Source organism: Xenopus laevis, chromosome 6L, assembly GCF_017654675.1.
Source record: "Xenopus laevis strain J_2021 chromosome 6L, Xenopus_laevis_v10.1, whole genome shotgun sequence".
In the NCBI taxonomy this organism is placed as follows: domain Eukaryota; kingdom Metazoa; phylum Chordata; class Amphibia; order Anura; family Pipidae; genus Xenopus; species Xenopus laevis.
This window is the reverse complement of record NC_054381.1, coordinates 38,820,971-38,848,795: the sequence shown is the minus strand read 5'-3', so window position 1 is coordinate 38,848,795 and position 27,825 is coordinate 38,820,971. Positions and strand designations below refer to the sequence as shown.

At 36.2% G+C, this 27,825-nt stretch overlaps 1 protein-coding gene across 4 annotated transcripts in view; it reads right to left on the bottom strand.

Annotated features, from left to right (window-relative positions):
• Nucleotides 1–27,825, bottom strand: part of hdac9.L (histone deacetylase 9 L homeolog) — a 285,273-nt gene that overhangs the window by 27,953 nt on the left and 229,495 nt on the right. For all 4 annotated transcript variants that reach the window (XM_041565959.1, XM_041565960.1, XM_018267376.2 and 1 more), the window contains 2 exons: nucleotides 8,759–8,890; nucleotides 7,110–7,225 (listed from right to left, as the gene is read on the bottom strand). In XM_041565959.1, coding sequence (XP_041421893.1) covers nucleotides 7,110–7,225; nucleotides 8,759–8,890 — 248 coding nt within the window. The remainder of the gene's footprint in view (nucleotides 1–7,109; nucleotides 7,226–8,758; nucleotides 8,891–27,825) is intronic.

The following is a 27,825-nucleotide window of genomic DNA, read 5'->3' as shown; positions in this document are numbered from 1 at the left end:
CCCTTCATGTTCTAACGCATTTCAATGGAAGCATTTCCTGGATTTGAAGTTTTCCAGCATTTTGCTTCATAATTTTAAACAATTTTGATTAAAAACCCCTGTTTATCACCAGTCATTTGACATTTCAAACCATTTTTACAGGAAAACCTTGATTTTTCATATATATTTTTTTCATATATCCCCATTTTCCAGGATTTTCTTTTTTCTTCCAGTCCCCTGGAAAGTGTAAAATCATGGTTTGATTGTCTACTGGAAAGTTTCTTCTAATTCTATTACAGGTATGGGATCCATTAACCTGGAAACTCGTTATCCAAAAAGCTCTGAATTACAGAAAGGCTGTCTCCCATAGACTCCATTTTATCTGAATAATCCACATTTTTCAAAATGATTTCCTTTTTCTCTGCTATCATAAAACAGTAGCTTGTACTTGATCCAAACTAATCCTTATTGGAAGCAAAACCAGCCTGTTGAGGTTATTTAATGTTCACATGATTTTCTAGTAGACTTAAGGTATAAAGATCCAAATTACGGAAAGACCTGTTATCCAGAAAACCCCAAGACCCAAGCATTCTGGATAACAGGTGCCATACCTGTATTTCTCATTTTGCAAACTAGAGTTATTGGGTCGAGGACCCCTTTATTAGATACTGTATCTAGTAATCATGAAGAACATTAATTGAAAACCCACATTAGAAAGTTTACAGAGGTATCAACTTATAAATATCTGTCGAGCAATAACCCATATAGTATACGTAGCAGTTTTCAGTAACACCTTTGCGTTAAGATTAGTATTAGAGGAATTTTCCCTTGATTTTTTTTAATTTGCCACTAAATACAGGTTTTCAACATATGGCCTAATGCAGCTCTCCGTGAATTCCACATTTTGTTATTTGAGCATCTTCCCAATTGATGACTGCTCTACAATAAGAGCCACATAGGTCTTGTTGCAATCAGGAGCTGTGGCAAGACATTACACCCAGGGGAGTCACATGACTGAAAAAGAATACCCTGTGTAGCAGTATGACAACAGTGACTGCTTTCTTGCCAAACAAAAAGCATATGGAGCAGTGTTAAGAGACCACCTCTAAGAAGCATACAGCACACCCAGGATTGACTAAGTAAATATAATAACTTGTCAAGCATTTAGAGGATGGACAGTGTATAGGTTTTGTAATGGATAAATCTGGGATATCAATTAACTAAAGAAAATAAATTTGGCTAATGTGCTCCTGTCAGTGCAGAACGGCGCAACACAAAAACACAGGATGTTATGCAAAAATATAACCTTTCTCGGCACGATTTTGTTTTCCGACGCTGCTCATAACCCAGGCTGAGGCCAGAGAACGCCAGATGAGTCCCGATGAGTAATTCTCTCTCTGACATTTGTGTGCACCCAAGGGGGGAATGATCAACAGAATGGGCTGCACAGTAGTAAAGGGTGTTAGATTACTGTATTTATAGGACATCGAGAAAATAGCCATTCATTGTTATGTGCCATTATATTCCCTCCCCAGTAGGATGGATGGGAACCACTGACCTTTTTATTAGCCTTTGGTGGCAAATTTAAAGAACCGGAATGCTCAAATATAAATCAATTACATAAAATAAATAAAATTACACGTTTATTTTAAAGAAAAAAAAAGGAATTTACAGCTTTAGGAAAATATAAAGATTCATTGAGCCAGAGAGACTAGGCCATGGGATGCATTTACAACAAAGAGTATAAAATACCAAAAACAAGAGTACCAAGCCACAAAAAAGGAAAGCATCAAGGCAAATGCAGAATCCATTGTTTTAATTATGAATGCAAAAACTTGGGTACATCCACTGTGCTAACTATTACTCCCACCATCCCTAGTAAGCCTACATACTGTAACTGATTTTACTTAGAATCTCATTCATCTGCACATTGCTGAATATAAATGTCAGCTGCTCCTAGATAGGGTCAGACTAATGATTATATCCAATTAGGAACTACAGTATATAGGTACATGCTATTTAGAAAAGGTTTACTTTAGTATAAAAGTAACAATATCATGGCGATCTATACATATTATAATGCAAAGACTAGTCTTTTGGATAAGTTGATTGATTTCAAAGCTAAACTCAAAGCAATATGTCAGAATGGGCACAGGTACAGGTATGGGATCCATTATCTAGAAATCCATTATCCATAAAGCTCCGAATTATGGAAAGCCCGTCTCCCATAGACTCCATTTTAACCAAATACTCCACATTTTTAAAAATGATTTATTTTTCTCTGTAATAATAAAACATTATCTTGTACTTGATCCAAACTAAGATATAATCAGGGTCAGGGCACCTCCTCTGGAACCTGGGGGCTGCTGCTTCAGGGCCTCCCGTCCGGCAACTCCACTGATGCACGTGTGCGTATGGGCATCAGCGTGCACTTGTGCATGAGCATCAGTGCGCGTTAGCGTGTGCATTCACACCGCTTTTTTGACACGGTCGCAGCAGGAAGAAAACCAGGGTGCGGATCTGGGCCGGCAGGGCCCACTAGAGCCAGGGGCTCACCAGGTTTTTTCCCAGTGTCCCGCAGGCCCAGACCGACCATGGATATAATCAATTCGTATTGGAAACAAAACCAGCCTTTTGGGTTTAAATGATTTTCTAGAAGACTTAGGTCCAATCTCCAGAATTTATAGAAACATTGCACCTACAAACTACATGTATCTGACACGACATAACTGTCAAATGCGAACACCACAAGCTGCGTCTTCATCCGACAGTCGTTTTGTGTGTAGTTTATAGGTTCAATGTTTCTATAACTTAAATTATATTCAGCGCCTCGGACTGGTCGCCTGCGTTTCCTCTCAGAGCGTTGTATCCAAAGACATCACGCCATGGAGTTCGGGCATTAAGGTATGAAGATTTAAATTACAGTTCCGTTATCCGGAAAACCCCACTTCCGGAGCATTCTGGATAACAGGTCCCATACCTGTATTGTTAAATGGGAAAACAATGGGCGCAATATAGTTCACACTTGCATCTAGAAGTTGCTAGACTTCAGCAGACATGCCGACCAGTCTGCAGACGTTCTGGCAGCGACTCCCTGAGGGTTTGTCTCCCAGCTTGTCCCCAGTCTGCCTTCAGTCACCCATTCTCAGCCTGTGCAGCTCAGCCTTTAAACTTTAATTGGAAGTGCCACTGCAATATTGTACAGAGGAAAGCTCCATGGGGACTGAAGCATAAAGAGACTGGTTTAGGGCAATGGTACCAAGGGGAGTTATATTACGAGGGTTTTCTTTGGGGCAATAATAACAATCAAGGTGCCTAGGATAGCAAGTGATCTCATCTAATCAGTGTCATTGGAAATCTGGTGGCTTATAACACGTTGGAGGTGATTTTCTGTATCTTGTGAACATTGGAATTGCAATATAATGGCAAGATAACCATTGACCTTAGTCAAATGAAGCTAAATACAGGTATGGGACCTGTTATCCAGTATGTTCAGAACCTGGGGTTTTCCAGGTTAATGGATCTTTCCGTAATTTGGATCTTCATACTTTGTCTACTAAAAATTCATGTAAATATTAAATAACCCCAAATCATTTTACCTTAGTTTGGATCAAGTACATTGAAAATTTTGGATTATTTGGATAAAATGGATTCTATGGGAGAAGGCCTTTCCATAATTTGGGATAACAGGTTTCTGAATAATGGATCCCATACCCTCTTTTTTTCTGCAGCTGATTTGCTGGGCAGTAGACTGTAATACAAAACATAGCAATAAGGCAATGAATACAATACACCAGGACTGCTGAAAAACAGCACTTGGCTTGCTCTTTGATGCACATGACTGACTAAATAGAATTTCCCTATAAACATTGGTACATTTTAACAAGCTTCCTATATTTTATCATTTTCTATAATACACAAAAGCCATGAATATCTTGTAAATTATATCCTTATAAACGGTGAGTTCTAATGTCATCAGTTATAAACGGTGAGTTCTGATGTCATTTCAGTCACTTGACTCATTGAAATTTGTATATTATAATAAATAAAGTACCCCCAGTTGTAAAATATGAGGATATTAGAAGTTACCCCGGAGTTCCATGACCTGTATAAAAACACTCGGCCTTCGGCCTTGTGCTTTTATATGGTCATGAAACTCCTCGGTAACTTATAATATCCTTATATTTTACAAGAGGGGGTACTTTATTCACTATATATAGTATAATGATCCAATGCATTACATCAGTAAATAGCGCGGATTCCAATTTGTTTAAGGCAAACAAAGGGCTGGTCAATACACTTCTAGAAAAAGAAAACAGCGTCTATGGAACAAGTAATAGCTGCCCTGAAAGCACGTGTGTAAATATTTAGCTTGTATAATGGCTGACAACATATAAAATTAACATTAACCCACTGGCTGCTGGGGATGACCCAAGTGCACCACTGCATGTCCCCTCAGGCACCCAAGCAATGAATAATATCACACAATTCCATCAATGGGCAGAGGACGTTAAGGAAGAGTCAGCAGCTATGACTGCATAAGCTACCTGATGCAAGAGTGCCCCCCAGTGGTGAAAGCTTTCCCTTTAGCATGCAAAAAAAAGGGCATTATGGGTTTGCAAATGGAAAAAAATATGCACCAAAAGAAATATATCCCCTTAAAACATGTGACCTTAAAACATGTGAAGTTTATTTGAATATTTACAATATAATTTCTTTCTAATGAAAAATATTACAATATTACTATTAGCCGAAACAATAATAACAATGGTCATGATTCCTACACAGGTAGTTTATAAAGTACATCTGACTTGGGGTTCTTGTTGATAATTATAGGTTTAGAAATATTATATGAGCCCCATATTTTAAAGGACAGGCAGGCCTAAACACAAATCGTTATAAGCCAAGAAAAAAGGAATTTTGTAATTTTGCACTTGATCAGTAAGCACAGAACTTGCAAAATGAAAGTCCAGGTCTTGCAGCTACCAGTCTAAACTCCTTTAAGGACTGCTGGGAATTGCAGTTTCTCACCAATAAAATGTGTGACATACACATTAAACTAGAATTAAATGAACTTGCCTCTATTTGTCTGGCAGCACAATGCCACCATGAGTTTTTCTATTGCAACTGTATGTGAGTCTGCAGTCCATACTGCCTTGCACAGGAAAGTGCTGCAGATTGGCCAGACAGCTGGGCAATTCTGCAAGAAGCCAATTAGATAGCATAAATGCATAAAATAATCTCATATATATCAAAAATCCTCATTAGTATCTCTGCTTGGATGTTCAGATTTAAGTTTTCTAGTTGGAAGTGAATTTTTTCCTTTTTTTGGGGGACCTATACTAAAGTAATTCATTAGGAGCAGCCTTTCTCAAGGAATATTGTGTCCTGCAACTCATTTCTGATTCCATATCTGGTACATGGTTATTTGCTTATGTAAATTGCTGATCAGCTGTTGTACATGTATGAAACCCTTAAATTAAATTAAACCGTGTGGACAGCATAGATATCAATTTTGGTGAACCCCAGGCATTTTGAAAAAATAAACCTGGCTGATGGCAGAAGTCAAAACCATGGGAATGAAAGTGCGGCATCCCTGAAGCTTTATGTAATGTTGGTGCTGGTTAATTTACAGGTTGGTATGTGCTTCTGGTCTCACTCTCACTACTTTGGACTTCATCAAAACCAATGAAAGCAGCTAGCAGCAACACACGGACAAAAATCCTGGCTTCTCATTACATGAGACACAAAAAATGCTAATGTTTTTACTCCAGTTCCTTGGCAGTGAAGGTACAGGGAATTTCAACTCAAGTATGAGAACTAGAAACCACAAACCAATTCTCAGTGGACCTCTGAAATGTGATAAATGCAGCTTGAAAACTTCTTGGTGGGGGGGGGGGATGTAACAAAAGTAGTAAACAGCAAAAAAAATTAAATAAAAATAATGTATTTTCTATAATGAAATTTTATTGCATATATCCAACGGCTGATTTATTACGGCTAAAATGAGTGTGAGTTCTTGATCTCACTCTTTTCTTTCTTGGGCAATCAAGGTTTTTTTTTAAGAATAGATCAGAAATTAAAAACTTGCCATAAGACAACCAGCCACGCTTTTTGTTATTGAAAAATATAACAGAAAGTCAAAATAAATTGAGTGTTATAAAGTCCTCGCTTGTATATTTTGACTTCGATTTACCCAATCCCCTTGTTTTGAAAATGAATAAATCGGCTATAAAAAGCTGGTGGATGAGATGCTTTAAGTAGCAAAGCTTATACTCAATACACACAAAAGAGAAATATCTTCATACAATAAAACATTCTCCATTTACCAACATTTTATCCATTAACGACTTTTGTTACATTCCTTCATTAATAAACTGCTACTTCTGCATTTCTTTCTTGGAGCAGGACAAATGTGCAAGACAATGGAAGTTCACTCTCCTAACCTAAGCCTCAAACAGTTCATTATTGAAGGGCCACTTCCTAATTGTCTAATTGTGAAGTAATTACGTCTCTATTTTACCACCTCAATATGACAGGCATGGCTTTTAGTACAAAGAGTTACAAGATAAAGCCACATGTTAGCCATCATGGTAACATTATTTCCCCTTCTGGAGTCCACAGGGAGGCTGCTAATCAGTGGGCAGGGGTCAAACACCTGCCCTGAGGAACACAGTTCACAAACAATTAATTTATTATGAATGAGGACAACTGGAAGTAGAATGGTGTCTGTAGCTTCTGGAGATCATGTCCTGCTGCTGACCTGAAGTAACTGCATTGCCAAGCCAACCTTAACTCTGACTATAAATTTCACAGCAGCAAAAACATGAGTATGAGGTTACATGTTATAGGTGATTCATGGGTCAGTGATACTGCACTTAAATCTTCATGGAAAAGACGTACTAAATACAGTAGGAGCTGATTTGTCTAGCAGTGAGGTCCATTATTCTGCTCACTTGGTTTTGAAGAACTTTGAAATACTGCATGAATACCACAAATAATTTGATACTGATCAGCCTACAATGCTAAATAGAAAAGGTGTATTTTGTCCTAAAACCATGAGCTTTTCTCTCCTTCCGAGGAGGTGCATGTGTTTTTATTTCTTGTTCACAACCTTTGTGTAGTCTTACCTCTATACGGGAATTGGCCGACAAGACAGGCGTTTCGTCTTCTGCTTCCATGACAACTGGACCATTATTTGGTGAGCTGGGTCCAGATACTGGAGAGCTGCTACTCACTGAAGACTCTAAATGAAAGATTGCACAAAAAGGAAAAAACAGCCAGTTAAAAATCAGTAATTTATACATTCATACTGTGGCCTTCGGTTTTCCATACAGCCATGATAAATTCAAAGTAAAAGACCAAAATATTTTGGTTAAAGTCATTATATTGTGCAACAATTAAATATTTATGTCAAGGATTTTCTAACTCTTTCCAGCTTTCAAATGGGAGTCATTGACCCCCCCTAAAACAACAAATGTTTTGTAAAGCTACAGATGTATTGTAGTGATGGGTGAATTAATTGGCCAGGCACAAATTCGCAGGGAATTTCCGCGTCTTGCCGCCGGCAAATAAATTTGTGAAACTGCAGCGAAAAATCTGCGGCAAAAAATGTTTGGACCCCAGTCGGAAAGTCGCTTGCGTCAAAACCGTCACATGTCACTATTTTTCGGACGCCCATTGACTTTAACATTGACGTGAGAGTCAGAATTAACGTGGATGTCAAAATTTACGTTTCGCAAATTGTTTGTATTTTTGCGAATTTCGCGGGAAATTCGCAAATTTTTTATGCAAAACCGGACAAATTCGCCCATCACTAATGTATTGCTACTTTTTATTACTTATCTTTCAATTCAGACCCTCTCCTATTTATATTCCAGAATCTTATTTAAATCAAGGCATGGTTGCTAGGGTACCTTGAGATTGCTGAAATTGCAAACTGGAGAGCTGCTGCATAAAAAGCTAAATAACTCAAAAAACACAAATAATAAAAGGTTTAAAAGGTTAAACCAATTTGTAAATGGTCTCAGAAAATCTCTACATCATACTAAAAGTTAACTCAAGGTGGACAACCCCTGTAAATGATTCCAGAAGATTGGATGGCAGGCAGGCACATATTGCTCCTAATCGATAACCAGGGAACTCACTTGGACAGATAAATCATCTATGAGGTGGCCAGTCCTTAGGTCCTTATGTCACAAAACACATGTAAATGCTGTTGTGTTACTGTCAGAGATCAGAATGACAAGGATGGCTGCCCTCCATAGGTCATAATAACATGCCAAAAGTGTAAGAGAGCCATTGTAGTGAAAATACCCTGAAAACATGGTTACAACTAATCTCCTGTAGAAAGCAACGGCACAATGCAAATCCTGTTCTGGGGATTAACATTATTTGTATGATGCATACCTAATAAATAATAGCCTTTATTGGTCTACACTTTGGGGCAAATGCATCAAGGGTCGAATATCGAGGGTTAATTAACCCTCTATATTCAACTGGGGAATGATAATCCTTCGACTTTGAATATTGAAGGATTTTGCGCAAATACTTCGATCGAACAATCAAAGGAATAATCGTTCGATCGATGCGTGCCACAATTTTGACGCACAACAATTTTTTAAGTGAAAAGTGCAAATTTGTCAGGAAATTCACCCATCTCTAGTCATGTACCCCCAATCAGCCTTCATGCTCTAGCTCTAGCTAGGGTCTGTCCACAAATGTGATAGTGTTAACAAATAAATATGAGGAGTATTTTAGTTAATAAATTGTAAATTACCTGCCACCTCAAATATTCTCTTCTTGTATGAGCTGGTAACATTGCCGTCCTTTCTTCTCAGTAAAGGGCTGCTCCTTCTCTCCACTACTTTCTGTTTCAAACGGGACCGAACTTTCAAGTTGGGCTCTGATGCTAGAATTTAAATAGCAGACAGATTAAACAACAGGTAAATGAATAAGTAAATTATCTCTGAGTGGCTTCTCCAGCAGGCACACAAATAGTTTAACACACAGGTCTCAGTCATTTAGAACATATCAGAACAGTGATCTTCACATTTCTAGCTGGTCCATTCAGTTAAGGGTCGTGTAGTAAGAGGTACAAAGCTCTAATCAATTATAGCAGCCAGTAATGGTCTGTTGTTTAAAAGTCGTTATGGGTTACTAGATCTGGTGTCAACACTGTACCTATTATTGCAATACCAGCCCTAATTTCTCAAAAGCTTAAAATGAAAAATTCATGAAATGTCTGTGTCAATTTGTGCCAATTTTGATGCTCATCTAAATGTTGATGCCGGCGTTAAAATCAATGGACGTCCTAATAATGTTGACGCACAGCAGTTTTGACGCGAGCATCTATTCTGACGCACGCCCAAATTTTTTTGACGCCGCCGAAATTTCACTGGGAGTTTTGTCGAAAGTTTCACGGATTTATTCACTGGCAGCGAAAAGCGCAAATTCAAGCCTGCCAAATTTATTCGCCCATCACTACTGTGAAATCCAGATGCCATAAATTTTCATACCTGCAATACTGTTATATACCCTCTTCCTATAAACTGACATAATTCTGAAGGGTCATATCAGCCTGCCTGACTACTCTTTGATTTTGTATTGGCCTTAGCTTCAGCAAACTTGGCCTCCTACTTGCCCAAGCTTTTTATCATACCCTATATACTTAGAGAATTAGACATAGGACCAGGTTGTATCATAGTGAGGGCAACAAAAAGAAAGAAAATGGATATAAAACCTTCTAACATTCTGCAATAACTATATCAATGTATTTTAGAGTTTAGAATTATAGATAATATAGATAGACAATAGTATTTTATATTTTCTTTTACTGCAGTTAGATAACAAATCCTGCCCTGTGATATTATTATAAGGCATATTGTATACTAATCTCAAACCACTGCCTGCATTTTTTAGTAGGAAATCTATGAGAAATGCATGTTGGTAGCAAAAAAATCTCTACTCCAAGCAAGACATCCTGTCATTTTTCAGATAAAATACAAAGCTCAGATAAATGACAATCCCGTAGTATGGTGTTAGCCTAGTATTAATCTGCATTTCTCAGGGATAATAGATGGAAGATAAAACATTATTAGTAAACTGAGGGTATTTTCCCTAGGAAACTATTTAATGGAAAAATACAGACTTAATATCGGAAGACTTTGTACTGGAGGGCCAGCTACGAGGTATGGAGAAATAGGGAAGAATGTGCCACAAAATAAGGATTTAATGACAGCACTGTTATTGTAATGGTTTGTAGTATTTTTCCCTCCATCCCTCATTACTCCAGGAACTTAAATCTACAGGTGGCAATGGCAAGCAAAGAAACCTTCAAAGTCACGAGTAATCAACATTTTTGGATTGTTATTTATGCTTTATTATTTTTCAAAACACATCAGATTTCCTGTATAGATTAATCATGTGCAGTCCCATGGTAATGACTTAATCATTATTATTTCACTTTTGCAAACGCAGAGTTCAAAAGCAGATTTCAAGGGGTTGTAAATGTGCAAATAAAACGATTGAAAAATTAGAGCGAAATACTGTCATGTAGTATTTTATTGCTGATAAAGGGATCCAAACTATATAAGTTATTGGTAAGAAAGACCACTGGCCCATTCATATGTAAATCTATTCTCTGATATCCTTGAAATGAAACTGTATGCAAGAGAGAGAATAGCAAATCGCTTGGTTAAATGCCATATTTTTATGAATCACTGGGAGTTGGAACATTCAAATCAATTTAATTGCATCATGATTCATGATAACGGGAAATAATCTGAATAGTTCTCTTTGATGTTCTGATTTATTCAGATTGATTACTCAGTACATGGCTGGTACCCTCAATGTCACATGAAAGCATATTTTTTGCCATCTACAACTCAGTGGATGCTGGCAGTTATATTTTCCACCAGCTCTAAAACTACATGTTTCACATCCAAGATAACAAACCGGCAGCCAATTTGAAAAATGTAATATTCACCAACGCGTATCAGTGAATGAAGGGAGCTTTAATTAACTGCTGGGTTTATGTTGACAAGTATGTGGCAGTACGTTGACAAAAGGGATGTTGTACCCTGTACTACAGGTATGGGATGTGTTATCTGGAAACCCGTTAACAAGAAAGCTCTGAATTACGGAAAGGCTGTCTCACTTAAACTCAATTTTATGCAAATAATCCACATTTGTAAAAATTGTTTCTGTAATAAATCTAATAAAACAACACCTTGTACTTGATCCAAACGAAGATATAATTAATCCTTATTGGAAGCAAAACCAGTCTTTTGGGTTTATTTAATGTTGAAATGAGTTTCTAGTAGAATTAAGATTTAAAGATCCAAATTACCCAAAGATCCATTATCTGGAAAACCCCAGATCCCGATCATTCTGGATAACAGGTTCTATACCTGTATTACATTTCTAAAATGACCAGAAGTTATTCCATAACCATTTAAACAAGAAGCACAGGAGGCTGGAGGCTGAAGGCTGTCCTTACTACACAGTGACCCACTAGTCAATCCATCTACTATGATGTTAGTGTGCATATCACACATATCAATCACTGGCTGAGCTAAATAATTTATAGTAGTGACAACAGTAGAAGAGACATTCTTAAACTACAGGTTGTTGCACAGGAACAGATCATAGTACAGTATTTGAAAACTCTATGGGGGAAATGTAATAAAATTCCCAAACAGAACAACTCTGCAAGTAAAAATTTGCAAGTCGCAATGTAATAGTCTTCATATGGCTTTTATTGCATTGCAAATCTTAATTGCACATTGCAAACCTTTAACACCTGCTTGAAGATGGCGTAAACTTTTGTAGCAACTTTTTCAGTAAGAAGTTGTATTACATACACTGCACACTATCGCAAATGATAACATTTGCAATCGCCGTCCTACTGTCGCGTCAGGTGTTTGCAAAAGCAAAATTGTCCTCTTTTGGGAACATTTATACACATTGCGAACGAATTGCGAAAGATTTTTGTGTTAGTGACCAATATCACATTCCCCCCTATATGTGGAAGATAGTGATGTGTGTTTTGGAAAAATATGGACCCGCACCTGACCCGGACCCATACCTGGACCCGAGCCTTCCCAACCCAAACCTTACCCAGCATGCCCACTCTATTTATAGACCTGTGCCGAACCACACCCCTCTCTGAAAGGTGGGCAGGTACACACCTATAAATAGAGGCCGCCATAGGCAGAAGCCTGCACAATAAGATTGCTGGTGGGGAGAGCAGAAGAAGAGCTTAACCCAAACCTCCCACAATCCGGCAATCTCATATGGAAGTTGACCCAAGCCCACCCAAACTGTGGGTTTCAGGTCAGCCTGCACATCACTAGTGGAAGATCTGGATGTCGGTTGGATACATAAAAAAGTGTCATGAGTGCATTACTTTCATTTATTCCACTCTTTGATGGTTGTAGGGGTTAAGCCATTACCAGAGAGTTGCCAAACTGCCACTCTACAGATAATTTGTTCAGTAACATTGTTTTATTGCAAATCACACAAGCTCATTTATATGATATTGTATAGTAGGACATGCCCAGGATGATTATTGATCAATAGCCCTAGGAACCATGAATAAAATCAGTAGTGACTGGCATCTAGTAAAATGTACAGTGCAGCATATAAAAACAGTGCTATATAAACATATACATCAAGTACTGTACATAGGGTCAGGCAGCCCATTCTATGTAAGGCAGATCATCAGTTCTGGTGCTTGGGCTCTAATTACTTAGCTGCTTATGTTTTGAATGAGTGTGTATGCATTTAGTCAGTCTGTATTATTGCTATGATCCTTCAGACATATTACACTTGCACGTGTCCCGCTATGATAAGTAGGAGGCAATATCCCAGCAGAAGCAGCTGTTGCTTTGATACAAACATGCATTTTTCATGCACTTAACTAACAGACGCACGTGCAGAGGGTTCTAATATCATGTGTTCAATGGGCTTAAGAAATTTATTTATTTTAATTCATCAAGGGAAAAATGCTTCCCTGACAGCAGGTTTTCATTGTAGCTAATTGACCATGAGCTGCTGCAGGGGATACTAATTTCAGTGGATATGTATACAGCAAATAGAAGGAAATAGTAAGAGAGAGAGAGAGAGATTTTCATTGGAAAAATGTGTGCACACTTTTGGGCATAAGGGATAACATATGTCAGGATGTGAGATGAAAAAGATGCTTCTGGTCAGGTGCACCCAGGCAGACGTCTGCATTATCATCTCCCTCCAGCCAATTAGTCAGGGCGATCTTCTTCTTATGGCTTTTAGTTCCAAATTCTTTGTCTAATTTAGATAATTAGAACAAACATATAGTTCTACCTTAATAACATAAGATGCATTCACTATAACAAGTGGAGTTTTCACCATTTCATTTCAATTCATCGGGTTACATAAATAGGTATCATAAACCGATAACCAAAGTTTATTATTTCAAATCATTACTTATGATTGTATTTATTTTGATTTATATTCTGGTTTTTCCCTCCTTTCTGACTTTGCTAGTACAGGTATGGGACCTGAAGTTTTCCATATAATGGATCTTCATATCTTAAGTCTACTAGAAAATAATTTAAACATAAAATAAACCCAATAGGCTGGTTTTGCTTCCAATAAGGGTTACGTATATCTAAGTTGGGATCAAGTACATGGTAGTGTTTTATTATTACAGAGAAAAGTACAATCATTTTTAAAAAGATGGATTATTTGGATAAAATAGAATCTATGGGAGATGGTCTTGCTTTGAGGGAAAATAATATGTTAATTAATGCAACTCTAATCTATAGTGTTGAATTCATGTGTAGACACTGTATGACTTTGATCAAGAGATATCTAAGCAAGCCACAGATTTTACAATTTCTAGCCAATATGATCATCTGCTCTGTAGAAAGCAGGCTGTTTCAGTAACATACACATAGATATGACCAATTCAGGCCAATCTGAGATATCTGAGATATCACCCTGTAAGATCATTGAACAATTTTATGGTTATAGACTCTGATGACTGACCACATGGCACTGTAGCTCCTTATTCCAAAGGAACCAAAAATCCTAAACGGCAAGAGTCACAACATGTCTGAATTAGCTATACATGCTGCATAAAATGAGTAATGCTTTAAGGTCAAAGATATTAATGATTCTGCCATCCAACCCTATCAGAACACTTAGATCCAGTTTCCCAGTGCCAAACAGTAATGGAGTGTTCATGGAACTGTTTACACTAAGATTCACCAAAGACTAAAGCAGCCTAAATCCATTCCTCATTTAGGAAGAATAAGTAATGGAATGCCAAATATGTAATAATAATAATAACTGAATAAAAGCTTTTGGCTCCGTTATTTTTCATTTACAAACATCCCATTAAACCACCTTGACACTTGACAAATATCTTCCATTACATCAAATCTAGAGATAATATTTGTACTGCAATCAGCTGAAGCACAGAATGTAGATGTACAGGACAAGCCCAACCATCTACTAAGATATGGAATAACAGTCAGCCAAAATGGTGTGCCCTGATGGATCACATCCCATCCCGTCTTCTCCTCTATTATTTTTGATAACATCATAAAATGTAAGTCTTTGCTTGAGTAATCTTTGAGCGCATACCACAAAAGCATGGAATTCCTTAGGATGATTAACAGGAACATTCTGAACCTTTTTTTTTTCTTCCCAATTTCAGATATAATTAAAGTGTTTTTATTTTCCTTTATTGCATATCACCTAGTTTTAAACTGTTGTCAAATTGCATCTAGTTACCAATAATTTTAGTTCTGTTTTTTATTGCACTAACCCCCCCAAAATTCTAGTCATTGCCAAAGTTGCTGGGAGTATCTGTGTCAAAGGTTGTGTAACTCTGATACAAAGCACAAACAGAGGCCATGTTTAAACTGACTTCATAAAGAGCAGTTACTGATTCTGAAAACAATTATTTTGAAAGGCTAAGTGATACAAGATAATTGGTTCAATAGGTATTGCTCAGCAGGACTTAGACATTTTTCATGTCAAACTGACCAGCAGGGGCACCGTTTCACTGAAGCCTATAGCCGATATATTATTTAATATGGTAGAGGAAAAAGTTTAGCACAGTGGTCCCCAACCAGTGGTTTGCAAGTAATATCTTGCTCACCAACCCCATGGATGGTGCTCCCAGTAAACTCAAAGTAGGTGTTTATTCTTTAGTCCTGGCTTGGAGGCAAATGTGGTTGCAAAAACACAGTGGTACTGCCCTTATTTGGCACCTCCAGGAGCTTTTTCACGCTTGTGTTGCTTCGCAGCTCTTTTCACATTTGAGCATGGATCATGCTAAAAAAAGGTTGGGGACCCCCTGGTCTTGCAGAACAGAATTTTGAAGACATATTGTACTCATTATGCTGAATCCTGTCCCCCTGTGTGTTTTGTTAAATAGTTATAAGAAAGTAAAGTGAAGGCAAAACCATGGTGTCACTAAGGCATATTTTCCTTTTTACACTGATCTTAATTTGAAGTGTCAGATTGGCCAGTACTTCCACGAGCCCAGATGCTAGAATATTCTGAGACTGCAGGTGCGGAGGAAAATCTGAATTATAATGTTAGTAGCATTTAAGGCAGAGTGGGAGGAAATAAGTGCCCGTATTCAAAATATTTATTTATTGTTAAATAATTAGAGCCTTGAAAGGACTCCGTTGAGGAACACATGGGAATGAGAAGCAGTGGTATATACAAGGGAAATTACAATTAAACCCACAGCACAGTGCTACAGCAGTGACATGTGAAGTAATGGTGAATGATAAGTTTTGGTACTAAATAACTAACGCAAGCACAGCCACACTGATTGCTCAAATGCAAAGTCGAATCCAACTGCATGATACAGATGCCTAGAAATTGTATAGAGTCAGTTGTAATAGCTGAGTGAGACAGCAAATGTATTAAAAAATTAGGGATGCACCGAATCCACTATTTTGGATTTCGGCTGAACCCCCGAATCCTTTGTGCATATGCAAATTAGGGGTGGGAAGGGGACAATTTTTTTACTTCCTTGTTTTGTGACAAAAAGTCATGCGATTTACCTTCCCACCCCTAATTTGCATATGCAAATTAGGTTTCGGTTCGGCCAGGCAGAAGGATTCGGCCGAATCCGAATCCTGCGGAAAAAGGCCGAATCCTGCCCGAACCCCAAACCGAATCCTGGATTCGTTGCATCCCTATAAAAAATGCACTGTCCAATCAGGATTTAGCTAGGTGATTTTGATGTGTGGGTGCATGTTTTCCCATTTGATTTTTTTATGCCATCAGTTGAATTTACTACACTCACATAAAACACCCAGAGGAAGACGAAGCCTAGGATCTTCATTTTTTGCCAATATAATAAAGGCATGGAGCAAGGAAGATTTATCATTACTGGTTTTTTTAAATATATTTTTGCAATATCTTTTAAAAAAAACTGTCAGATGCCCCTTGCACCGTGGCATACAGTAATATGTGTTTTTTTTGGCAATACTTTATTTAGCATTAGTAAAAATGTAAGGCTTATATATATATATATATCCAGGGTCAGTCTGGGGGGCCGAAGCCCATTGGCGCTGCTGTCTCCCCACTCCAGGCCCCTTGCCCCACGAGGTACACTTCAATTGCACATGCGCAGTTTCTTTTCCTGCAGATTGCGCACATGCGCCTACTGGGTTTTTACCGCGATTGCACATGCGCACACATACTCTTTTTTTTTCATGACCTGAAGTTAATTTTTGAAGGGAGCAGGTCTGGGCCCCCCACCCGGCCCCTTTCCCCATGAGGTGCACTGCAATTGTGCATTTTCACGCATAGTTTCTTCTCCCTGTGGTGGCGCATGCACGCCTATTGGGTTTCCACTGCGATTGCGCATGTGCGCCTACTGTTTTTTTTTTCTCGATTACGGATGTTTTTTTTTTTGCGACCTGAAGTTAATTTTTGAAGGGACGGTTCTGAAGGGTTTTTTTGTCCTGCCGGCCCAGTCCGACCCTGTACTAATTATCTCCGAGTTGAAGGGTAAAATAGAGGAGCACTGTTCAGGCATTTTGTTCCTGTCTCTTTAAAATATCTTCTTAGGGTCACTGGGAGAAGCAAGATGTCATATGTATCTGGGTTACCTCTTCTTTTGGAAATTTCAAGCTTCATTTCATCTCTTTCACTTCCACAGCAATTGTGGTTACTTGTTCTGTTCTATGCAGATGACATTGCCGTTTCTGATGGTCTAAAGAGAGAGAACAACTCCTACCTTTGTCAGGGCATGGTGTGTGCCTGCTGCAATTCAGGTTCTAATGAAAAATGACAGGAAGTGGGGTGGGAGCAGAAAACAGGACCCCTTGTATGATTTGAACTATACATAGGTAACCAGATCTCAAAGCATACTGGCTTACATTTGAACATTGGATTGAAACCTATAGAAAGTATTTCCTTTATAGCTGTCAGTCAGTTGGGTTACATAAATAGGTATCATAAACCAATAAGCAAAGTTTATTATTTTAAATGATTACTTTTATCCTGACGTATGAACCAGAGGGGTATTTAACCCCATAAACCTGTGACATCAACATAGAATCCAAACTTTTACCGAATCTACGACTGCATTCAACCGCACAAAAAAGATGAGAGGGGGGGGAAGTACGAGAAATTCAAATTTTTTTTTGCAAAGCCACAAAAGTATTCACTTTTTTGTACACTGAGCCAAGGCACACTGTGTAGATAGTAAAATGTATTATTTTGTAACAAAAAAAAAAAATCAGCTTCAAGAGCTAGTAAATGTACGGAAGAGCACTTGGGCCAGCAAAAAAAAAAAATGATGCTGAATTATGACTTTTAAAAGTCATAATTATGACTTTAAATCTCATAATTATGACTTTTAAACTCATAATTATGACTTTAAATCTCATAATTATGACTTTTAAACTCATAATTATGACTTTTAAACTCATAATTATGACTTTTAATCTCATAATTATGACTTTTAAACTCATAAGTATGACTTTAAAAAGTCGAAATTATGACTTTTAATCTCATAATTATGACTTTTAAACTCATAATTATGACTTTAAAAAGTCAAAATTATGACTTTTAAGCTCATAATTATGACTTTTAAACTCATAATTATGACTTTTATTCTCATAATTATGACTTTAAAAAGTCGAAATTATGACTTTTATTCTCATAATTATGACTTTTAAACTCATAATTATGACTTTAAAAAGTCGAAATTATGACTTTTAATCTCATAATTATGACTTTTAAACTCATAATTATGACTTTAAAAAGTCGAAATTATGACTTTTAATCTCATAATTATGACTTTTAAACTCATAATTATGACTTTAAAAAGTCAAAATTATGACTTTTATTCTCATAATTATGACTTTTAAATCTCATAATTATGACTTTAAATCTCATAATTATGACTTTAAAAAGTCGAAATTATGACTTTAAATCTCATAATTATGACTTTTAAATCTCATAATTATGACTTTAAAAAGTCAAAATTATGACTTTAAATCTCATAATTATGACTTTTAAATCTCATAATTATGACTTTAAATCTCATAATTATGACTTTTAAATCTCATAATTATGACTTTTGCAGTCCTGCTTGCAGCCAAATGCCCTGCCTGTAATGTCCTGTGTAGATGAAAGCTCAGCTGCAAGCAGGACTGCAAAAGTCATAATTATGAGATTTAAAAGTCATAATTTCGACTTTTTAAAGTCATAATTTCGACTTTTTAAAGTCATAATTATGAGATTTAAAAGTCATAATTATGAGATTTAAAGTCATAATTATGAGATTTAAAAGTCATAATTATGAGATTTAAAGTCATAATTTTGACTTTTTAAAGTCATAATTATGAGATTTAAAAGTCATAATTATGAGATTAAAAGACATAATTTCGATTTTTTAAAGTCATAATTATGAGATTTAAAGTCATAATTATGAGATTAAAAGTCATAATTTTGACTTTTTAAAGTCATAATTATGAGAATAAAAGTCATAATTATGAGATTAAAAGACATAATTTCGACTTTTTAAAGTCATAATTATGAGATTTAAAGTCATAATTATGAGATTTAAAGTCATAATTATGAGATTTAAAAGTCATAATTATGAGATTTAAAGTCATAATTTCGACTTTTTAAAGTCATAATTATGAGTTTAAAAGTCATAATTATGAGATTAAAAGTCATAATTTTGACTTTTTAAAGTCATAATTATGAGTTTAAAAGTCATAATTATGAGAATAAAAGTCATAATTTTGACTTTTTAAAGTCATAATTATGAGTTTAAAAGTCATAATTATGAGATTAAAAGTCATAATTTCGACTTTTTAAAGTCATAATTCACCATAATTTTTTTTTTTTGCTGGCCCCAGTGCTCTTCCGTATAAATGACTAATGAACAATTTTATAGTTACAAAGTTTTACTGTTTACATTTTTATTCCATTTTTTAATTTCCTTACATTCCCCCAAACAACTGCAAATGGTAGAAGGCCATCGGAGAATGATCAGTATGTTTTTCTTACTAATGGGATATAATTATATCCATTTGAAAATCTTGATTAAGTAAACTACAATGATGAGCAAACTACCCCATTTCAAAATTTGCAAAAAGAAAAAAAAAATTCTGAAGTTTTAACAAATATATTGAAATCAATTTTTTTTATTCTCGCGTTTTTCTTGGTCAAATGCATTGAAGCCAATCGGTTATTTTTCCTCCATGTTTTTTCATGCATCAAATGCATTGGATTCAATGGGTGCCGTTTTTCGGTGAATAAAAACTGTTGAAGACTACCAAGCTTACAGGGGCAGCTCTTCACGTGTTGCACACGGAGGTCGAGTGCATTGGTTTGTCTGTCAGGTAATCTCCTTTTCCGCTTATTGATAGGCCCATGTGAACTGCTAGCCTGCAGGAGGCCCTTTTGGAGAAAACATGTGCCATTATGCATATAATTGCAAGATGAGCATTTATTATGAGGCCACTGAGAGCAACATTAATGGGAGCAGAGAGCAACATGTTAAATCTTCTTGTGTTGGCTGGATAGTGGGCAATTTATACATTTTTGCATTAAAGTTCTTTCAAAGTTATTTTTGTCTCAATAGATAGGATATTTACAAAAAACTCCGATCAGGAAAACTTGATTACATAGATCTATAACTCAGCTGGAAAACAACCCTTTTCCATTCGATTTCAGTGAGTCTGAAATCTGAAATTTTCACTATTGTGAAAAAAAATCATATTTGAGATTGTGTTTTTTACCACTATTTCCTCACATCCTGGAAATAACACAATCTTTCCTTCGAGAAAGATTCAGAAGAATACCGAACCGATTTCTGAATCCTAATTTGCATATGCAAATTAGGGGTGGGAAGGGGAAAACATTTTTTACTTCCATGTTTTGTGACAAAAAGTCCTGCTGATTTCCCTCCCTGTCCCTAATTTGCATATGCCGGGCAGAAGGATTCGGCCGAATCCTACAGAAGAAGGCCAAATCCTGGCCGCATCCCGAACCGAATGCTGGATTCAGTGCATCCCTAAAAAAACATAATTCTAAACAACTTTCCAATATACATTTATTATACATTTTCGGTGCTTTGAAAGTTATTTGCAAAAACAATTGCCATTGAAAACCCCATTTGCATAACTTCTGGCAGAGAATAGAAATGCAATGTAGAAAAGCAGACAGCACCACACTTGAGGTAAATTCTTAAAATGCCTTTATTCCAAAAGGGCTTATTTCAGCATGAACAAAATAGCAGCGACGTTTCAGGCGTACAATCGCCTTTTATCAAGCTGAATAGAAATGGACAGACAAACACTGCTTTCAATAGAAATACATATATAAATAATTGTATTTATTTAGTTATACATGTATATTGCAAAGTTAATTAGAATTATGTTTTCTTTTATTATGCAAAAAATTATGGTTTTGGGCTGACATTCCCTTTAAAATGGAAATAGCATTCTTAAAACTTTTAAAGGCTACTGATGCAGAAGGCTCACTTATCATCCCCCAAATGAAATGCTGAATGTCTTTCACATTCTCTTCCTTTTTACTGTAATCCTCGCAACATGCATGACTCCATAGATCAGAGCTCATAGAGATATATTATTTTATAGGCACTATGTATATGAGTCAGTAGTGATTAGAGAACAGCTGCTGTGAGTGCACCAGTGGGATCCCCAGATGTTTCCCCACTTTATGAGACAAACAATTACATATGCTGATTTATGTTTCCAAGTAATCTAGTTGTCTATTGCTTAATTTTTTGTTTAAGAACACAAACTGTAGGGGACAAATTTACTTATGGTTGAATATCGAGGGTTAATTAACCCTCGATATTCGACTGCCGAATTGAAATCCTTCGACTTCGAATATCGAAGTCGAAGGATTTACCGCATTTCATTCAATCGAACGAAAAATCGTGCTATCGAACGATTAAATCCTTCGAATCGTTCGATTCAAAGGATTTTAATCCATTGATCGAACGATTTTTCTTCGACCAAAAAATATAGCAAAGCCTATGGGGACCTAGGGGGTCGAAGTTTTTTTTAAAGAGACAGTACTTCGACTATAGAATGGTTGAATAGTCGAACGATTTTTAGTTCGAATCGTTCGATTCAAAGTCGAAGTCGTAGTGGAAGGTCGAAGTAGCCAAAAAAACCATTAGAAATTCAAAGTTTTTTTTATTCTATTCCTTCACTCGAGCTAAGTAAAAGGTGTTTGTTTTCATTCTGCTTATCCTTCAGCAAGAGCCAAGATGTGATGGACAATTTCCCCAGGATAACTGTAGAAGTAATTACGTTTTCTTGGTCATTGCTATGCTATGTTCCATTATCCCCTCACTCTCACCCAACCTTGTGAAATATCTCCATAATTTATCCTACATTATTCTTGTAATTAAAATAAATTTGGGTTGTAAATTAAGGCCATGGAAAGCACATACATAATTTATTACAGAGACCTAATTACACCAGAGTAACACCTAAAATGACTTGATTATTTTGCACCACTCCTAACTTGGCATTACCACAGAAACTGATGTGAAATATTCAGATGGAAGACATTTCTGGGGCCAAAGATGGTATAAAATGCCATGTATGTAGCTGGAGCACTCTTACGGGTACTTATGTTTAAGCAGAAAGGGACTCTTCACCCCCGAATTTTTAAATTTGCCAGATAGGAGATCATTGACAACCTGAAGTATTTGAACAGAAAAGTATCCTTTCTAAAAGTGCATGTGAGTCTGTTGGGCTCAAGCACATTTAATAAGACTTTGTGAGCTTTATACCATAGATACCATAGACAACTGACAGCATTTGGTTTGAAAGGTAATAAATATGCAAAGGGCACGGTTTAGGTTTCATGGAACATATTAAAAACATATTGAAGTATTTATTTAAATCTCCATAATAGTTTTTTGGGGTCCACAGAAGAAGTGCAAATACAGCCCAATACTATTGGCTGTCTTTTTTATTGCTGTATCCTTTTAAGCTATTTATCATTAATAACTCTGTTTTCTGTGATGTGGAGCATTACCTTTAAGAGCTTTTATTTTTTTATGGTCCCCAGTCTTGTTAGGGGCTCCATTGATTTTTATTATGTTACCATCATTTGAATATAATATGACATATATGAAAATGTGACATCATAACCCAACTACAACTGCTCACATAAATATATTATATACCGATTTATTCCGTCTCCTACCAAGCATCAATTTTTTTTAAAGTAATGATAAAATTATAACTGTATTGCAATTAATGTAAGCATCTACAATGTCTACCAAAAATAATGTTTTTTTAAACTAGTGATTCACTCTGATTCGTTTAAAAACCTTATTTGTTAGAAGAAGTCGGTGAATTATTCCAGAAAACACTTAAGAGGCTCATTTATGATGACTACAGCTCAGGCAATCATAAAGGAAACCCTGCGTGAAAAACAATGACCCTTTGCATAAAAACTACCCCAAAAAGGAAGGGACATCCCTTCTGGAAGTTCATATATATGTATATATCAGTAAATAGCACTGTATATTTATTAGAAGAAGTGTGGAGTGTGTCACAAAACACACACATGTATCCCCTACTGGTTATTAGAGTGTAAATATGTGACCGAAAATTGAATTGTTGGCCCTAGATAGCTATGAGATGTCCCGGGTGGGGGAGGGGTTGATTTATCATGTTAATCAAATTATGACAAACACCTGTTCAATCAAAAAGTGGAATGTATAGCCAGAATGTTGCTAATCATGCACGTTGCATTCAGTTACGGCTTTGGAATATCATTCCAGTCCCCTACAAGTTAATTAGCTAAATATACAATGCAATGTTCCATCTGGTAGAGTCATTTAACAGGAATAATTGTGCACCTTCATAACTCAATGAGGCACAGAGGAAAACCATTGAAATGCTATTTCCTCTCCTTTGGAAGAGAATTATGTACAATTTCAGCATGCTTTGCATTTCTAACAGCTAAACCCAACAGGGAGGTATCACTCTCATTTATTAGACTTTCCCAGGAGAACACCAACAGCAAAGTAGAAAGCTTGTGCAATTTTTCTTGAACAGCTCAGATATTTTGCTTTGGACAAAAAAAATAACATTTGGCATCTAAAACCGTCAACTAGAATTGCAGTTTAGAAATCATTTTCATGGAAATCTGTTGTGAGGGAGTTTGAGGAAGGGCAGCGTTTTCTAAACAAAATGTGATATTTTGCTGACATTGATATTTTATGTTAAAGCCACCTATTTTGGTTGCCTAAATGCAACCTGTATAATCTCATCTTTCACTGTGTGTGCGTAAGAATATGTTGATGAAAGTTTAGAGCTGGTGTGGGGCATTCATTTTTTTCTGTTCACAAAACATTCCCTCTTTTATATATGACTGGAACTTTTAGAGAAAATTAGGTTACCAAAAAATGTTTGCAAGCATTCCTGGACTGGCATATTTATAATTTGATATTTTTAAAGTCTGAGATTTTTTTTTCTATTGATTTAATAGTTTTCCGATGTCTCTGTTGGTTCGATGGGTCTCAAAATGTTTCATCTTGTAAATTTTCTTTGTCCAGAAAATGGCGATGACAAAACTTGAAAAACATTGATAAATACCCAAGAATCTGATCTAGTTTTTTTTACCCTTTGTTAAATCATTCCCATCATGTTTCTGCATAGCTTTTCTTGTTGAGTAGAAGTGATTCCATGGCCAAAACTATTTTGTTGGTGAATTGTTCCTTCTTAACTCTTTAATTGCTGGTGCCTTTTGATCTTGCCACACCACATTTTCCCAATAAACATACGGCCCAGCAGAGATCAAAATGCAGCACCAGTGATGGTCCGTTTATGCCAGCACCATAGATTCTACTTTTGTTGGCACTTGAAGGACATTTTAATTAAAAAACGGTCACTAGTTCACTAGAGTTTTCTAGATGAAGTTAATTCTTTTACTAGTACTAGTGTCTGCTCTCGTGTTATCATATGTATATGACTTCTTGTGATGTTATAGAAATAAACACAAATATGCAGAGGTCACACTTTGTAGGATAAGACAAATTAGTAAAATACAGGTATGGGATCCTTATCTGGAAACCCCTTATCCAGAAAGTTCAGATTTACAGGATAGCCAGTCGTCGTAGACTCCATTTGATCAAATAATTTATTATTAAAGAGAAAAAGGAAATCATTTCAAAACAGTACCTTGTACTTGATGACAACTAAGATAAAATTAATCCTTATAGGAGGGAAATAATCCTATTGGGTTTAAGGTTTAATTGATAGTAGATTATAAGTATGGTGATTCAAATTACAGAAAGACCCCTTATCTGCAAAACCCCAGACCCTGAGCATTCTGGATAACAGGTCCAATACCAGTATATTGAACATCTAGACTGTAAAGTCTTATATGTAGAGCATAATATGCAATACAAATTTCATAGTGGGGGATATATGTAACTTTGAAGACTTTGATTTAAGCCATGGTTAAAAATTATACTTTTACAAAGTAATTCAACAACAATCCTGTATCCATTTAGTAAAGGGGACGGTCATTTTAATTTACTTTGTTAGTTCCCCCCCCCAGGCATTAGCACCAAAATATGACCTCACTGCCTTGTTTTTTGAGATTATCCACTTACTATTAATTACCACGTTTGGTGTATGGCAGAAACAACAAACAGCTATTTTCAGAGCTAAAACAGGAGCGTTTTCAATTATCCAAACTATTCATCCCCTCTGCCGTCAGAAATACCCATCTTAATTTATTTCATCATAAATATGTCACAGCCACTAATATCAAATAATCTATCATCTTAATCATTTTACTGATGTGCAAGGAGCCTGAAAAACACTTACAAATAAAACAGGCAATTTATGAATAACCAAGAAGGCAGGACAGATATACAGACATTGCAAATTGTAATAATTCAGTGTATCATATACAGTACACAGAAATAAGCATGTATGAAGTAAGAGCTAATTTATACGTGCAACTGATGACAGATAATGATGGGCGAATTTGCCCCATTTTTTCACGAAACGCATTGAAGTCAGTGGGCAGCAAAATAATTTTGAATATTTTGTCAATGGGTGCCTGAATAATTTTGACGTGCAAGAATTTTTATGCGTCCGACTATTCTCACGCACGTACGTCATCATTTAATTTTTTTTTGATGTGGCAGATTTTTCGCTGGCAAATTTTAGCTGCAGTTTTGCAAGTTTATTCACTAGTGGCGAAACGCAGAAATTCACCACGAATTCGCACCTTGTGTATTTATTTACCCATCACAAATGACAAAACATATGTCCTTTAAATACTGCAATATGACATATAATCAATCATTAAAAAGTTCAGAAAATGATTTCAGGAACATTGTTACATATGCACCACAGCTAATAAAGGGTGTAAAACACAAATATTTCAAATAAACAATGAGATCTAGTAGCCACTTTTTCTAGTATCACACAACATAACAGAGTTCGGAAGCACAAATTGAATCCCTTAAACACATATATATTAGTAAGCATTGCCATGAGCTAGCCCTCTAGTTTTGCCCAAAAGGGCTTTCACACTTGTCAGTTTAGAAATGATACTGATTCATTACTACAGAAAACATCAGATCATCAAATATAGTTTCATTGCCTTTGACGTTCCATCAAGAATTAATACTTGCTAAAAAAAAATTTTTTCCAAATGATCTGAGGATTTACTTTTGTGCCCCCTGCCATAGCATTGTTTTGAAGTAATTCTGCAAGTGCAATTGTTGGCCCAAGCTACTATCTGCTTCTGTGACCTAAGATGGATATAAACACAAAATCAGCTTGCAACATAAAAGAACCTTGAAAGAAATTGACAAACCTTTCCAAAATGATTGAGTTTTAAACCTTCTCCTGACTGCAAACCCTACAAGGCATGGGATTATCCAGTACGCTTGGGACATAGGATATTCCAGAAAAGGTTTTTTTTTCAGAGACTAACCAAATTATAGGCCACAAAAAGGGGCTTTTAATACAAAATGTCTGAAAAGATCTAGGTTTTGGCATTATTCCATAGCAGACTTTGTAACTAATAAAATTTGAAGACAAAGCTTGATAAAAGCAAAACACAGGAGCGTTATAGCTTTTTTCTGCAACTATATGTTAAATGTAGGATTTTTTTTCTAGTTCACTCTTTATTTGCTGTTCCCACAAGATACAAAACAACTATTTTAGTCAAACAGTATATCAGTTTGGAGATATCCATGCTAAAGATCAAAACCTTTTGCTAATTGTAATAGATTCAGCTACCCTGCTGAGCTAGTGGGGTCCCACAGTTACAACTTCATAAAAGGTGAATTGACTTCTCTCCCTCCATCAGTTTTCCTGCCTTGATGCTTTGCTCATTTGTCTGACTACAGGCAGTACAGATAGGAATATTCTTGTAGCCTTACAGGCAATCACACTGGGAGGCCCATTGTAAAATTAAGCAGTTTTAAAAGGATTAGTCCCTTTGTATTTCTTTCTTTTGGCCTAAGGCTGATATAGCTACAGTAGCCTCCTGACATAGCATGGTGATACACCATGGTGTTGGGTGTCTTTTGTGAAGCATACTGATCTTTCATTACTTTCAAAGGAATAGCAACACCATTACTATATTAACTTTCTTTGTTTTGGTAAAAGCATCAGAAATTCAGTAATAGTCTCAATGCAATCATATCTTCCAGATCTTCTCAAAGGAAGCACATGACATGATATATATAATATCTAAAGTCCGCTACAAAGGATAATTATTGAACATTCAATTCGATTAAATATGGTGCCACACATACATAACATAAATGCCCCAATCTAGAATTGTAACGTCATCTTGGTGACAGATGAACTTGAAAGACAAATGTAGTTCTTGCTGCCCATGATCTCCTACACATTTCCAACAGGTAATTTCAAGGTAAGATCTTCCCATTTTAGACATTACATCGGAGACCCTTAATACATGATAACTAGTAAAGATTCATTATGCCCATAACTCCAATAATGGTTTGTTAATTCCAGGATAATCCAAGATCCAGTTTTGGGATCATGTTGTAACCCCTGCAATTCTGCTAGAGTGGTCCACAAAGCTTATACTATAGCACATGCCAAGCCCTTCCTAATAAATATATTTCTATAGTTAGTTTTGCAAATAACATTTACTTATGCTGGGTTAGTTAGAGGGGTCTATACATTTTCTCCAGTCCATTACAGCTAGTTATTTGATTCTGTTAAGACATCTGACATGAATCGAATTGTTTCAATCACAAACCTCGGGTTTCACTGGAGATCCCCCTTATTAAAATAACTAACCCTGCATCCGCTG